General features: G+C 40.2%; 1 protein-coding gene across 1 annotated transcript in view; it reads left to right on the forward strand.

Moving 5' to 3' along the window:
• The first annotated feature begins 831 nt into the window (after window positions 1-831).
• LOC142399023 (A-type potassium channel modulatory protein DPP6-like) overlaps window positions 832-13,741 on the forward strand; it is a 90,449-nt gene continuing 77,539 nt past the window's right edge. The window contains exon 1 of the mRNA XM_075483364.1: window positions 832-1,083. Within this exon, the coding sequence (XP_075339479.1) occupies window positions 1,027-1,083 (57 nt within the window). The 5' untranslated portion in view covers window positions 832-1,026. The remainder of the gene's footprint in view (window positions 1,084-13,741) is intronic.

Below are 13,741 nucleotides of genomic sequence, written 5' to 3' on the forward strand. Positions count from 1 at the left end.
TTTGAAAATTAAATTTCAAATGCCTTTGTCCTTTTCATTTGAATTAAGTGAAAGAATGAGCAGTCTTGAAGAAGAAAATTGAAATGCAAATAGGATGATTGATTACTAATTTTATTTATGAGTCAAATAATGCAGCCACATTCTTAAAATGAAAAAGCATCTCTGATAATGCATTTGAATTTGAATTTTGATCACGATTTGCTTCCATAGCTCAGTGTCGGATGTTCATAAATGAGTTGTGAAAGTAGACTTTCTCGCTCTAGATAGGCGTGAGCTCGATGGTTTCGCATCTGCACCTCTCAAAAGCTCTCTCAAACAACTCATCTTCACAAAATGCTCCAAGACAGCCTCAAGAAACGAAACGAGCATTTTAGAGAAGCTGACTCAAACTGTACAATTTAATTTGGACGCCTTGAGGTCTGCAGTGGCTGCTTACAGCGGAGAATAGTGGAGGAAATATAGTGTTGGCTGATACAGCGACATTTTCTTGCCTTTTTAAATTGCACGAGCTGTTTCGCAAGGCCAAACTGGTCGCAGACCAACTCATTTTACAAAATACATAACAAACAAAAACTTCGCTGACTTGGATATCTTTGTGACTTATTGTGGGGCAACTTTCTGGTGGTGGTCTATAAGTGCGCTCGCATCGCAGAGATCGTGCACTGCACAGCTCGTACCTGCAGTGAGGTTGTGCATGTATTCAGCGCTTTGATTCCTCATTGGACAACACTTTTAAGTGGCATCACCACAGGTGGGTGGCGTTGAGTCTCGCTCATGGTAGGACTCGATCGCTTTTCCTTAGTGAACGGATGTTGCGAGCCACATTATGCTTTTCAACTTGCAGGCTCTTGGCATTAAGGAGCAAAAAAAACAAAAAAAGTCCTGATCGTTAGCTGTGAGAGCGTGTGCGTGGCTGTACGTGATCGTGTGCGAGGCAGTGAGAGGGAGAAAGGGAGGAGGATCTGAGTTGATCAGGCGGCTTCAGGTGAACATTTTTGGCGTTTGAGACTGATTCCACGCTGGACCATGAACTCATCAGCAGGTGCAGGAAACTATCGCAGGGGATCCCCCAAACGAGAGATCGTAAGTTGTATTTTAAACATGTTCTTTCCATCTCTTGCACTTATTCCGATTTAATTTCATTCGTCATCCATTGGGTTTAAAATCCACCTCAGTCACCGAGCGTTGTTGTTGCAGTACTTTTAAAAGCGCACTGACGTAGGTGGTATAGCTTTCTTGAACACCAGCAGTGAAGGAGGACGACCAGAGACCTTTATGTGTAGTTAATAAATGGGTTATGGGTATCATTGCCTTCTAATTTGATAAGTTTGAGTACTTTAGGTTTATTTTCCCCACAATTTCATCAAGATAGCATCACTTTTTAAAGGCTATGAGGACATTTCTGGGACCAATAAGTGCCAGTGTTATCAAACAAAATTCCACTGCTGGTATCAAAGCAAAACACTCAATATTTCATGTCAGCTCACCAAAAATTCTTCTGTTTGCATTTTTTAGGAGAGACCTAACTAATCATTTAGATAACTGTTTGATTGCCCAAATGGAGTCTGTCCAAAGCAGTAAAAGCAGTTAACTGTCCTGAAAAGAGTATTATTTCAGCTCCAACTTAACATTTTAAATGCGCATCTGCCTGTTCTTGTGCTTCGGTGATCCGGCGGTCTTTTTTTTTTTTTTTTTTTAAGATTCCAAAAACATCATAAATGGACATTCAGTGAGAAGAAGCATCATCTTTTTTTTTATCTCGTCTTTCCAGTAATGGCCCAGCATAGCTCTCCCATAATGCGATTTTCCAACTCACATTATGGAAGTTAACTCGTATTACACAGGGTTCACATCGATTGTGGTTTTAGTGGGGCAAAATGTGTTGACGCATGAAATCAGTTTCCCTTCCTGCAATACTCTGAGGAGGACTTTGTGACAAGTATTTATGTCTCTAAGGAAGATATTTATAGAAATAGATCACAGGCTGTGGTGGGCTATTTTAATAATGATCGACATCTACGCTACAGCATTGTTTTTAAAGTGTTCTTTTAAGTCCAATCTTTTTACTGTCAATTATTATTTGAAAAACTCAAAGAAAAGTAAATAATGATGTGGAAAGATAAATGATGGTCCTCGACTTTCCATTTCTGCGTCACTTGTTTTGTTGATATTTAGTGCTGTCAGCTGCAGATGTTTGGCTGGTTTCTGTGTGGGTTCTCTCAGCTGTCAGTGCCACCGGGCTGCCCAGGATTAGATGTCTCTTGGTGTCCCGTGTGCTCAGATCAGTCTATGCTTGAGTTAGCTTGCCCTCTGCTGGAGATAAAAAGTCAGCATCTAGCTTCCTTGTCAATTCCCTCTCCAATTTGTAGACACTAATGAGACCCCGTTCAGTTTTATTCAAACAAATTCCCCACTTGTGACGAGAGGCTCTACCTTTCAATGTTCCTCATTACTGATTACACCACTTAGAGCTGAAGTCTGAATTTTCCTCGACCAATTGTTGAGTCTTTAAGGACTCACAGACACAGCTTATTATTAAATTCCACCGGTAATCTGTGGTCAATTTGCATGGAAAAGAGTTCATTAAGTGTGTCTGTGGATATTGGAGCTGCTCATCCCTCTTTCAGGACAGAACAGCTTTTGGAGAAAATGCAAACATTTCTTCTCTAAATCCCATTATGCATGACTTGGTTGGAATGATCCAGCTTTGAGAATGAGAGAGGTCTGACATACCAGGATTTATTAACTGACTTGGGAATTCAATAAAAAATAATTAATTTTTGCTATTTTTTCCTTTTCCTCTGTTGCCTCCTGTTTGACTAAAGTGTTAAGTGGGTGCAGCACTCATCGACACCCCACTTTGTTCATAAATTTACTTAAAGTGGTCACAGCTAAAAATAGACAGCAGCTCTTCACAGACAAGTGTCTAAGGCCATTACTGTTTCAAGCATTCACTCCCAACCAATTTCACATTTGCCACTCATCATCAGAAGGCACATTTTGAACGTCAATAAAAAACTTAAACGGAGTTTTGCCATTTGCAGCAATGTTCCCAAAGAAGTTGGCATACTCTTTGAGCATAAGTAGAACAGAATCCAATAAACTGCATGTTTAATTGAAAAAGCTACGAAGACAGCATGTTGAAAATTTGGGATTTTATTGTTCTTTGAAAACTACATGTCTATTTCAAATTCAATTTTCGAAATTCACAAAAACATTGTGATGAGGCAAGAAAAAAACGGAAAACGTTTTAATGGTCAAACACCTTGCCACAAATTGAATTAGATTGCAACATGTTGGAGAGACTGATACTTTGAGAGGAAAAAAATGGGAAGGGTTCAATACCCTGTGGAGGACACTTATGAAAACCAGTGTTTGTGAACACAGCTTGCTGCTGCATCTACAAATGCAGGTACAAGCTTTAACATGCTCTAATCTGTTCAATCAAAATTCAAAATTAGAACCCTGGTCTCTTAGGGTTTGTTATCTGGATGCAGGTCAAAAGTCTGCACATGAGAATTCTATATATCTGCGGGAACCTTTTTATGCCAAATTACGCAGGTTTTGGAGCTTCATATACTGCCACCCAGTCTTTTTAGGAAAGGCCTTGCTTATTTCAGCAAGACAATGTCAAACTACATTATTACAACAATAGTACTTCAACAACATGGCTCCACATTGTCCGTGTAAATCTAGTCTGCAACAGCCACAACAAGAAAAGACTGTTGAGCAGCTAAAATCCAGCACTAGGCAATAACTGGAAAACATTCAAAACTTCGATATTTGATTTCTCCAGTTGCCAAATGCTCACACAGTATAGTTAAAGGGAGAGGCGATGGTCAGACTCAACCCATGAATACTCTTGCCAGGACTCACCCTCTGTATGTGGGGTGCACTGGGGACCTTCAGATGTCCTCTGTGACAACTTTTTTAATTATTTTCCTGGAATCAAATTCTAAGTATGTTTGTCAAAGAACAGCAACATTTCTGTTTCAAATATATGTTATCTCTGCAGTATTTTCAATGAAATTCAGAGTATAAAGGATTTGCAAACCTTGCATTCTGTTTTTATTGGTGGGATTGCCACGAAGCATTATCTCACTGTATGCTGTTGTCACAAAAAAAGAAGCACTTTCGTCCTGAGCCATTCAAAGTAGAAATACGGTTTTAAACACCAAAACAAACAGTCTGTGAGACAACAGCTATGATTTTTCTTCGACATACATGTACATTATGTCATCATAGAAATACATGGGCACACTGTTCAAAGCCAGAACAAAGCCAGTTCAAGTTTAGAACTTAAACTTAGGAAACTGCAGGGAAGTGTAATAGTGGTGACAATGGCAAAACAATATCAACAGAGTTATTCTTTTTCTTCAAACTGCAGTAACTTGAAACTAAATTTTTTGTCTTCTGAGTCAGGTAGAATGTTGCGTGTAACATCAACATGGAAACTTTACCTGTCACTCAAAACTTACAGCTGCTTTAGAGTTAATTGACAGCTCCTCTCGTCACTGCTCTGTTTACGCATGCTGAGAAATTCATCTTGAACCTTTCAACAAGAGAAGTTTACATTCTAATGTTCCAATTATTTTGGAGACAAAGTGTTATATAAGAATGACAATTGACAAAATAGAACAAAATGGATATTCAGCATTAAACATGGGATTTCACGTTGTGGCCAAAATTAGAAAAAAAAGAAGTGCCTGTTCTGCTTCTGGATTATCTCATTTTGAACTCTATAAAACCTTTTAGTCAGCACAATGAAAAGAAAGGGTATTCATTCATTTATCTTATGACTCTGTTGGATTAAATGTGTTGTAGTTGTTAATGTTTATCTTAATCTTAATGATTGTCTTTTATTATGTATCATCAATTTAATGTATTTATTTCCTTAATTAGATTTGATAATAGCTTCAGGAAACTGGACTTGACCTGACTGAATCATTAGCATTAACTTGTACATATAACACTAAAGAGAAGAAAATACTTTTTCAAGACCGGTATCTTTACCTTGAGTGTTAACTTCTAGTATTTGCATTTATGAAGAGACTGACGTGCAGTCAATGAGTTGCTCTTTTCAATATTTAAACTGCATTTTGTTCACCCTTTGAAAAATTCCAGTTTCAGTACTATCTTATGCCCTGGTTCAAATAATTTGTAACATATTCATAAAAAATCATCTATGCGGCCATGCTCCTTGATAGGACTCTGCTGTATTTTGTGTTTTGTCAAAAAAACATGATCATGAATTTATCAGTTTTGTTTTGAGTGAACCTGTATAAAGGCTGCTCAGTGTGTGTCCAGGACTATCTGGCACCCTGAGGTGAACGTTCAGAATCCCGACAGAAGACTTGAGCGGACAAAGTTACCCTGAAATGCTTTATATGTGGCTGTAACATGTACGGATTAAATGCTTTTCAAAAGCATTCTGCATTCATCAAGAGAGCCCTCAGCGTTCATGTACTAAACCAATGCACTTTGAATCGCCTCTTTAAAATGTTTGTATTGCCCTGCAGCAGTTCCAACCATTGCAAAACGACTTTCATTTCACTGATGTGCACAGTAAGACATTCTACAAGCACATTGTGTTACTATCGGCTTATTCTATCCAATGTTCTTATTGACAGCGGTAATGCTGCCGTGAACAATGGCACATTGTTCAACTGAATGAAATCCAGAGATATAGAAACAGCCAGGGACATTCAGCAGAAGGGGACAAGGCCATTCAACAACATTTGTCACCATAACTGCTGCGGCATGATTTGGATCTTAGGGGAAATTACATCAGCTTTTATGAAAGCTGTCCAAGTTCTGCAGCTCATGGGCACCTTCAGGCACCTAAAGCTCTTTATTCTGGACCCAGTCATGCTCTTGCATTGTTCCCAGGGGTGCAGATTTCGTGCATTTCTGTCACCTGTGACAGATTACATGATAGTGCCAGGCCTGTGGTGAAACAACTTGCATCTTTACTGATGGAGATACAGCACAGCCTGATTTGCAAGTATGCTGAGACTCATTCATATTCTGACAAACAGTGATGTGTTCTCTATTCATATCTTTGCACCACTTCTCTACCCTGAGCTCTAGCCAGAGCTAGTCTGGAAAGCATACCAAGTGCAGCAGTATGAATATTTGGGTGGAGTTCTGGCAGAGGGTGCTTGGTCCCTTTGAGTCGATTAGTAAGGGAAGGGCACTGTGGTCTGCCTGAAGGTCAAGATCAGAGCTGGGCTGAGGACATAATGGCGTACTGCGACACAAAGTAGTGAACTGTATGTATTTCACTGTTGTTCAAATCTCCGTTAATAATGCTGAACAATGATTCTCACCACAAAAATGGAACATGCTATAAGGAGGTAGTGGTTTCTTGTTATCAAAATAAACATATTTGGCCTTGTAGTTTATGATTTATCCTTTTCATTCAGAAGCCGAACCAAAACGTGGACTGATAATCTCATCATCCATACAATTTTAGATCATCTTGCTCTCTCTCATTGGATCCAGGGGCCCACATGTGCTTTCGGCGAGTCCCCTGAACCTGTGAATACATGTGATTTACACTTCATCGTCTGGGTCTTGAAGCTGAGCTACACACTAATAAGCCTCCTCCGATTTCTACCCTATCAATTTTAGACTTTTTAATGACTGTTTTTGACATAAGCTCCTAAACGCTTCGATGACAGCTCACATTCTGCAAATTCAGCAAGAGATGACAAACTGAGGAAACTGATTGCAATTGATGCTGTGTGGTAAAAGCAAACATGTGAAGAAATTCAAACTGTGCCTTGTTAATGTCCTGTCAGTATGATAAAACACAGCATCACCTCCGTGCTCTGCAGCAATAAACGCGCTGACCTTTTACACTAATTGCAATTATGGTGACTTACTGTGAGCTAGCAATATTCCTAATCACAGGAGTGCATGTCTTGGCTGTAAAAATGACAAAAATGACCGCAGAGGATAACCAATGAGGGGCTTGTTGAGAGGGAATGCTCTGGCATAAAATCTGCTTGTTAACAGCAGTAGCGCTAACTACAACTAACATGTCTGTATGAACTCAAAAGACTTTATTAGTCCCTGTACAGTCAGCAGAGCAATTACTCAAGGATGAAACCTCATCTCATGTGGTGTGCATGCAAATATGAACTTTAGCTCGTCTTTACACAATGGCCTTTTTGACATGGAGAAAAAAAAAGTGCAGCTGCTCTTCGTTTTTGCCGTTGTGTTATATTTGATGATCTTATGTTTTGTAATTAATTGCCGACCCTTATAGAAGCACCGTTATTCATTACACACAGCTGCCGTCGTGGGATCGTTGTCAGTGTGAAAAATCAAACATGTAAAATATGAGCTGAGGCCCAGCAGCCATTAGAGATAACTGCTGCAGCTGCAGGGGGGGCACACACTCTTAAAGTTGGCGTATGAGGCTTGGTGGAAAGGAGATTTGGCTGACTTTTTATATAAGTATTTATGAGGTGCTGTGAAACCTCAAACCAGTTCAGGGTACAAAGCATGCTGCTGTCCGTGAAGTATGAAAATGGACAGCTCAACCTTATTTTATTCACTTTTGTCCAAAATACTTGGCGAAGTCATATAAAAATAGTGCACAGATAGAAGTTTTACATCCATGAAGTGTAAGATATGGGACAGTATTCTGCAGTTTGATAGCTTCTTAAAGACCTTGTACTATTAGTGTTCAGACAACATCTTGATTTAACACACAAGCAAAATGCTGAACGGCAGCGTCAACATGAGTAATTATTCATCCTCTGAGTCCACATCTGAGGGGGGACTGACTGTAGGGAGCCTTGAGATTCACTGCTCTTGGATCCCAATCTGCATCGTTTTTAATGAATGAATTATGAGCAAGTTGCTGTTCACACTCACTCGACTGGTTCTCTCTGGGCGCAAAGCTTTTTTTCCCTCCGACTTTTGCCACATTCAGTTGACCAGATGAGATTGAGACAGTAGCAGAAGGAAGGAGCTGTTTAGATTTTCATTGAGAAATATTTCTACTCATTCCTCCTCTCTTGTGGCTCTGTGTTGGGCTGCAGTTTTGGTTGAATAAGCTGGTTACTCAGTCTCAGTCCTGGGATTTCAATACACAAGGCTGCATAAATAAAGCTGCTGCTTTGCCAGTGCCAGGCTTCTGTCCTGTTAGCATGGTTTGATGGGTGTGTATGTGTGATTGGGAGAGGGACGGGGGTGTATTTCATGATGTGACATGCAGCATAAATATTACTTGTGCTTAATCACAACCTGGCTGCAAAGCTAAATTGATCTGTTTCTTCATAATATGTACTCACACTGAGATTGGAAAAACACACCAACTTACACTCACACACTCAAAGGGAAAGATGCCTAGCAGGCAGTATTGGGTCTAATGTGTCTCTGTGTGTGTGTGTGTGTGTGTGTATGTGTTTGTGTGTGAGAGAGAGATTTACCTACACTATTCCACTCCACCTTTGCTGAGAAAGGTCTTGTTGAGAGTTTAAGGGTGTCTGTGAGAGAAGAGGGCAGTGGGCAATTCAGGGAGGGAGGGATGTGGGGGTGTAAGGACAGGATAGATAAGTAGCATTTGGAGCAGCCTGAGCTGAGGAGAAGCACCCCCTTTTATCCCAACCCCGTCAACGCCGCCCTCTCCTCCTGTGCAGGCGATGCCAGCATCTGTCTGATTGATTTACCCAGCGAGGAGAGAAGGAAGTGTTCTGGTTGGGCAACTGGACCCCCAGGTCATGCTTTCCCTCTAGCTGTAGGGGAGGGCGGGAGGAAGGGAGAGGAAGGAGGGGAGAGGGGTTGTTTGAAACACCTCCAGCAACCCCAACCTCACAGCACAAAGGTGTGAGCACAGCGATAGGGGAAGGCAAGTGACACTTTTCACCATGTCTGTGCTCATAGCCACCCAGCTGAAGATAGACACCGGCACTTCTTCCAGAAGGGTAAGGGGCCTTTTTAGCATGCATAGCACGCTGTGGGGGAATGTCTGTATTTATGGGTGAGTCTCCTGCTCCTGACAGAAAAGGCTGCTGGCTGTTTTTGATAACAACTGGACAGGCAGGGAGAGAGCGATGGGTCCCGATGTCCCCTCTGAGGATCGTGACGGACAAATAATTTCTGTTTAATTTTCTTTCAAGTTCTGATGAATGGTCGGTTACAATTGCTGTGGAGAATGCTTAGTGCCTTATTATTATTCTTTGTTATGTTGCCATCTAATTATTTTGCCTGGGCCTGGCCATCTTGGGGAAAAGTTGCATATTAGGTAGAAGTATGTATGCATTGAAATATTTCAGATGATTGCTGTGCATTCAGTGGTGCCTTGCTCTGCATTTAAACACGTTGTTTACTCTTTGCTTTATGTAAAAACCCATCAGATGACATTAAGGTCAACGAGCTGTGGATCTTTGACTGAATTTTGAGTTAATGCTGCTTTCAGGCTTGCATGCCAACAGGCTGGAGAACGGACTGATGAGGAGCAGAAGTATAGGACTACTCATGTGTTTCCAAGCAATTAAAATGAATTTTCTTGATGTTTCTTGCTGTTTTAATTTGATAAAAATTGAACTCTGTGGCTCCCCAGCAGAGCAGGATTTCGATATCGAAAGGATTTCCGCAGCACTCCAGATCACGGAACACATATTTTTTTAAGCATATGGAAAAAGAAATGACCAAAAAGGAGTTTACAGCCAAATAAAGCAGGAGATGCAGGCGGGTTTAGGTGGTGCCTCACACTTCTTATGTGATAAGCTCTCTCATTTTATTCATCCCCAATCCCTTTTCAGCCCGTGCATGGCTACACACACTTTCTCTCCACAAACAAACACACGTGATTGAAAATTTCAGTTACATGCTCTAGTTTGGTTTCTCCTCACACTATCTACCCCCCCCCCATCATCTGCACAAGTCACAGCTGTCGTCTGCTGCTCCCTTCAAATGCAGCTACAGTCTATTCTACAACATCAGCCAGCGTTAAACTTAATTTTCTCAGTGCCTTATCTGCTGCCATTTCAATTTAAGCTCAGTGCATAGCTCCCCTTCATTTGTGATATACTGCTCTTATCCTGTGTGGAAGATAATATTCCAGCAAGTGACATGCTCAGCAACTCTCAGTCATGGAAAATAAAAATTACACGGAGCTAAAATAAATAGGTTTAGTGAAAGTTTCAAACAAGTTATTTACATTTTGAAAAGTTAAAGTGGGATTTTCATTAAAATGATTTTAGACCCACTGTGTGTGCTTAGGTTGCTTGTGTTAACAAATTATAAAGTTGATATGTGTGAGTGATTGGGGAAATCTTTCTGCTGATGCACAACAGGCTATGGTAATCAAATTCCAATGTAGGAATGTAGTGTTATAAAGAGTGTATTCCTCTGCAATCTGACTGACACTGGCCTTGAGTAAAAAATATTCTTAATAGAATTTTAGGGTTTCGAGAGTGTGTTCACATCTAACTGATTAAAATCTAAAGAATGAATCCGGTTTTAGACGCTAAGTGTGGCAAACAAACACAATGAGTTTTATATGTGAAGCCCAGACAGTGCTGAAGTTGTTCACCAGCGTTGCAAACAGCAACTAACCTCCTGTTGTTCTTTAAACACTGTTAAGCATCTGTCCCTCGTCTCACCTCACAAAGTATCATTACCACTCAATATCTGCTCTTATCTCTTCCGTATAGTTGGACCTCACTGGCTGAAAGCATTGAGGCTGCACAGAGTCTAAATGATGCTGAACTAAGGAATGGCTCATTGTGATTTTATGCATTAATTAAAACAAGATGCGTCAACAATTCCCTCCACTCACTATGAACTTATGATCAATTCATATCAGTCAGTTTATGTGATTAGTTCACATTACAGACTATTCATTCACAGTTACTGAATAGATTAATTGATTTGCAACCAAATTAACTGGATTTCAAACACATACTTTTAGTCCAATGGATTTCCCCAGCCTAATGCATTTTCACTTAGAGCCATGAAGCTATTTTTAATTACAAAGACTTACATAACAGAAATAAATGTGAATTGAAAGCCATATCACACACCTATTAATCAGTCACAAATCAGATGACTCCTTCAAATGGGAAATAATCATATGTGATCATTATTTTGCTTTAGGTATATGCTTGATCAAGTGGTGCAGTAAATCATCAAGACAAATGCACGTCTTCGGCATTGCGATTGCATAACAAGCTAACAAGATAGCTTTGTAAGTGCACAGCACAAAATATAGCACTTTCACATTGAAAGCCTCCTAAATTATAAAATTACTAAATTTCTGGGCAAAAAAGACCCAGAGAAAAAAAACCTAAAAAACACTATGCTCGCTCATAAATTGTATGTTTTATATTATCAAGCCTCTAAAAATCTTACATGCCTGTTTTGTTTGGCAAATTGTACCATTTTCAATACATGAAAGTGAAACAAATGTGGTATATACAAGTATTAGATGTTACAAAACTCTCAAAAGGGGGTAGGAGGGGGTTTATGCTGCCCTTTGCAAACCAATGGTTACATTTCACAATTTCTGTGTTTTAATAGGACACTGCTACATCCTTTGTCCACGCTTTCTTGTAAGACATGATTATAATTTTCCACATCCTTATTGTAAAGTGTTACCAAGGCCAGATATGGCTCAATCTACACAATTTGTGCGTCTTTATCATTATTTCTAATAATTGTAGTTGAGTAAAATAAGAACAGCCTAAAGAAAGATACTATATGTGCCCAAACCACAGTAAGGAAGTGAGTCTAATCCAAAACACGAGCAGTAGGCTGATAAAGAAACTTGTTGCCATGGTTGGTTCAATTCAGCATCAAGGGAAATCATTAGAGCCCAGCTAATACCAAATGGAAAATGGTGTAAAAATGTGATTATGGTGGGCTGTAACTAAATCCATTATGATACGGGCATGTAGAGAGAGGTGCAGTAATTTCCTTATTCAGTTGAGTGATGTTCCAAGGAAATGAGATACTATTGCTCTCCCCCCAGACATGGACTGATTGATTAGTTGATTTATGCGTCATTTTGTTTTGTTGTGCAGCATGCTGATGGAAACGGGTTAGCCTTCCAAACGCGACTTGGAATCAGTAATCCATGCTTTTATAACCTCCAGGTTGGATTATTGTAGCTCTCTTTTTTAGCAGGAATTAGCCAGGTCACCCTGTCACGCCTTCCATTAGTGCAAAATGTGGCAGCACGATTTTTAACACGTACAAAGAAATGAGAGCACATCACACCGATTTTAGCCTCCTTACACTGGCTTCCTATTTATTTCTTTTATTTGTTTTTAAGTCCCTTAATGGCCTTGCTCCAGCTTATTTGTCTAACCTGCTGCACCCCTACATCCCGTCTCATTCCCTCAAGTCAGCTGACCAGATCCTGCTCGGGATTCCCAAATCCCACAGGAAAATGAAGCTGAACGAGCTTTTCCGGTCTTGGCCCCAGAGCTGTGGAACGAGCTTCCTTTGCACATAAGACAAGCTCCTTCAGTTGATGTTTTTAAATCTCATTTGAAAACACACTTTTATTTTTTGGCCTTTAACCAAGTGTGAGACTGACATTTATTTTTATTGTTTATTCAGTTTTCATTGCACTATGTTCTGTCTGTTTTTAGATGTTTTTAATTTCTCTGTTTTTAGTGTTTTTATGGTTTTTATCTGTGGGGTCTTATGATGTGCAGCACTTTGGTCAACGAGGTTTGTTTGTTTTTAAAGTGCTATATAAACAAATATGGTACGGTATGTTATAGCCTATCGTGTCATTTCACCTAAAAAAAGCAAAATTGGATTTTCCCCTTAGCGAAAGCAGCAGCTTTTAAAGCTAAAACTGACTTCTTGATTCCATTTCAGTCTTCTTTTCTGAAGATCTTCCATGCTGTTGTGGGATCTTCCATGCAGCCTGCTTCGAAGCATTCCATCTCTCTGTGGAGCACATGCTCTGGTGTTTTTTCATTTAAAGAATGTGGAGAAAACTAACAACTTCCCTCTGGTCCTTATATAATAAAACAATGTCAGTGAATTCATTTCAGTAAATTTTCCTCGTATTGCTGTTGTATTAATCCTTCACCGGTCCTGAAAGTAAACTCACTCAGGGGAGTTTATTGCATGGCAAAGCCTCATAAAGCCGTCACTCACTGCATCATAAAGAACTCACAGCTGCACCACATCACACGGATTAAAATCTGTTATGAGCTTGAAATGTAATTACGTGTTGCATAGGTTTTAGCTCGTGCTGGTCCCAACAGCGCCATTATCTGCGGAGGTGGCAGGCGTGCACCAGCTAACCTTCATCATTATCTTACAAGCCTCTCCAAAGTTTTACCACCCATAATGCAGTGCTCGACTGCAGTGGTGTTTGTAAGAGCAGGGAAAGGCTCCACTCTAATGCTCCATCTGTAACAAGGCGATAGAGGAGTCAAGCTGTGTCCCGGCTTCCCAGCGCCGTCCTAAGGGGAGCGCTGAATCAGTCAGGCACTTCACAATAGCTCCCCAACAAGATGACGGAGATTGGAAGACATCTATCTGAGAGGCTGGATTGTCAGGTGGCTCTGACCCATATGGGGTGTGCAGGCCAAAGAGAAGGCATTTATGAAGAAGTGGAACAGATGATGACTCTGACCAATTTAAGACACTGTGGTTAGGGGAGACTGCTGGAAGCCAAGAGATGCTCAGCCAACAACACAAGTCTCTGTTGAAACTTGTCTGTTGAATTATGTGTACACATGAACATCAAACGATTAAT

Source organism: Odontesthes bonariensis, chromosome 14 (assembly GCF_027942865.1).
Source record: "Odontesthes bonariensis isolate fOdoBon6 chromosome 14, fOdoBon6.hap1, whole genome shotgun sequence".
Classification (NCBI taxonomy): Eukaryota; Metazoa; Chordata; class Actinopteri; order Atheriniformes; family Atherinopsidae; genus Odontesthes; species Odontesthes bonariensis.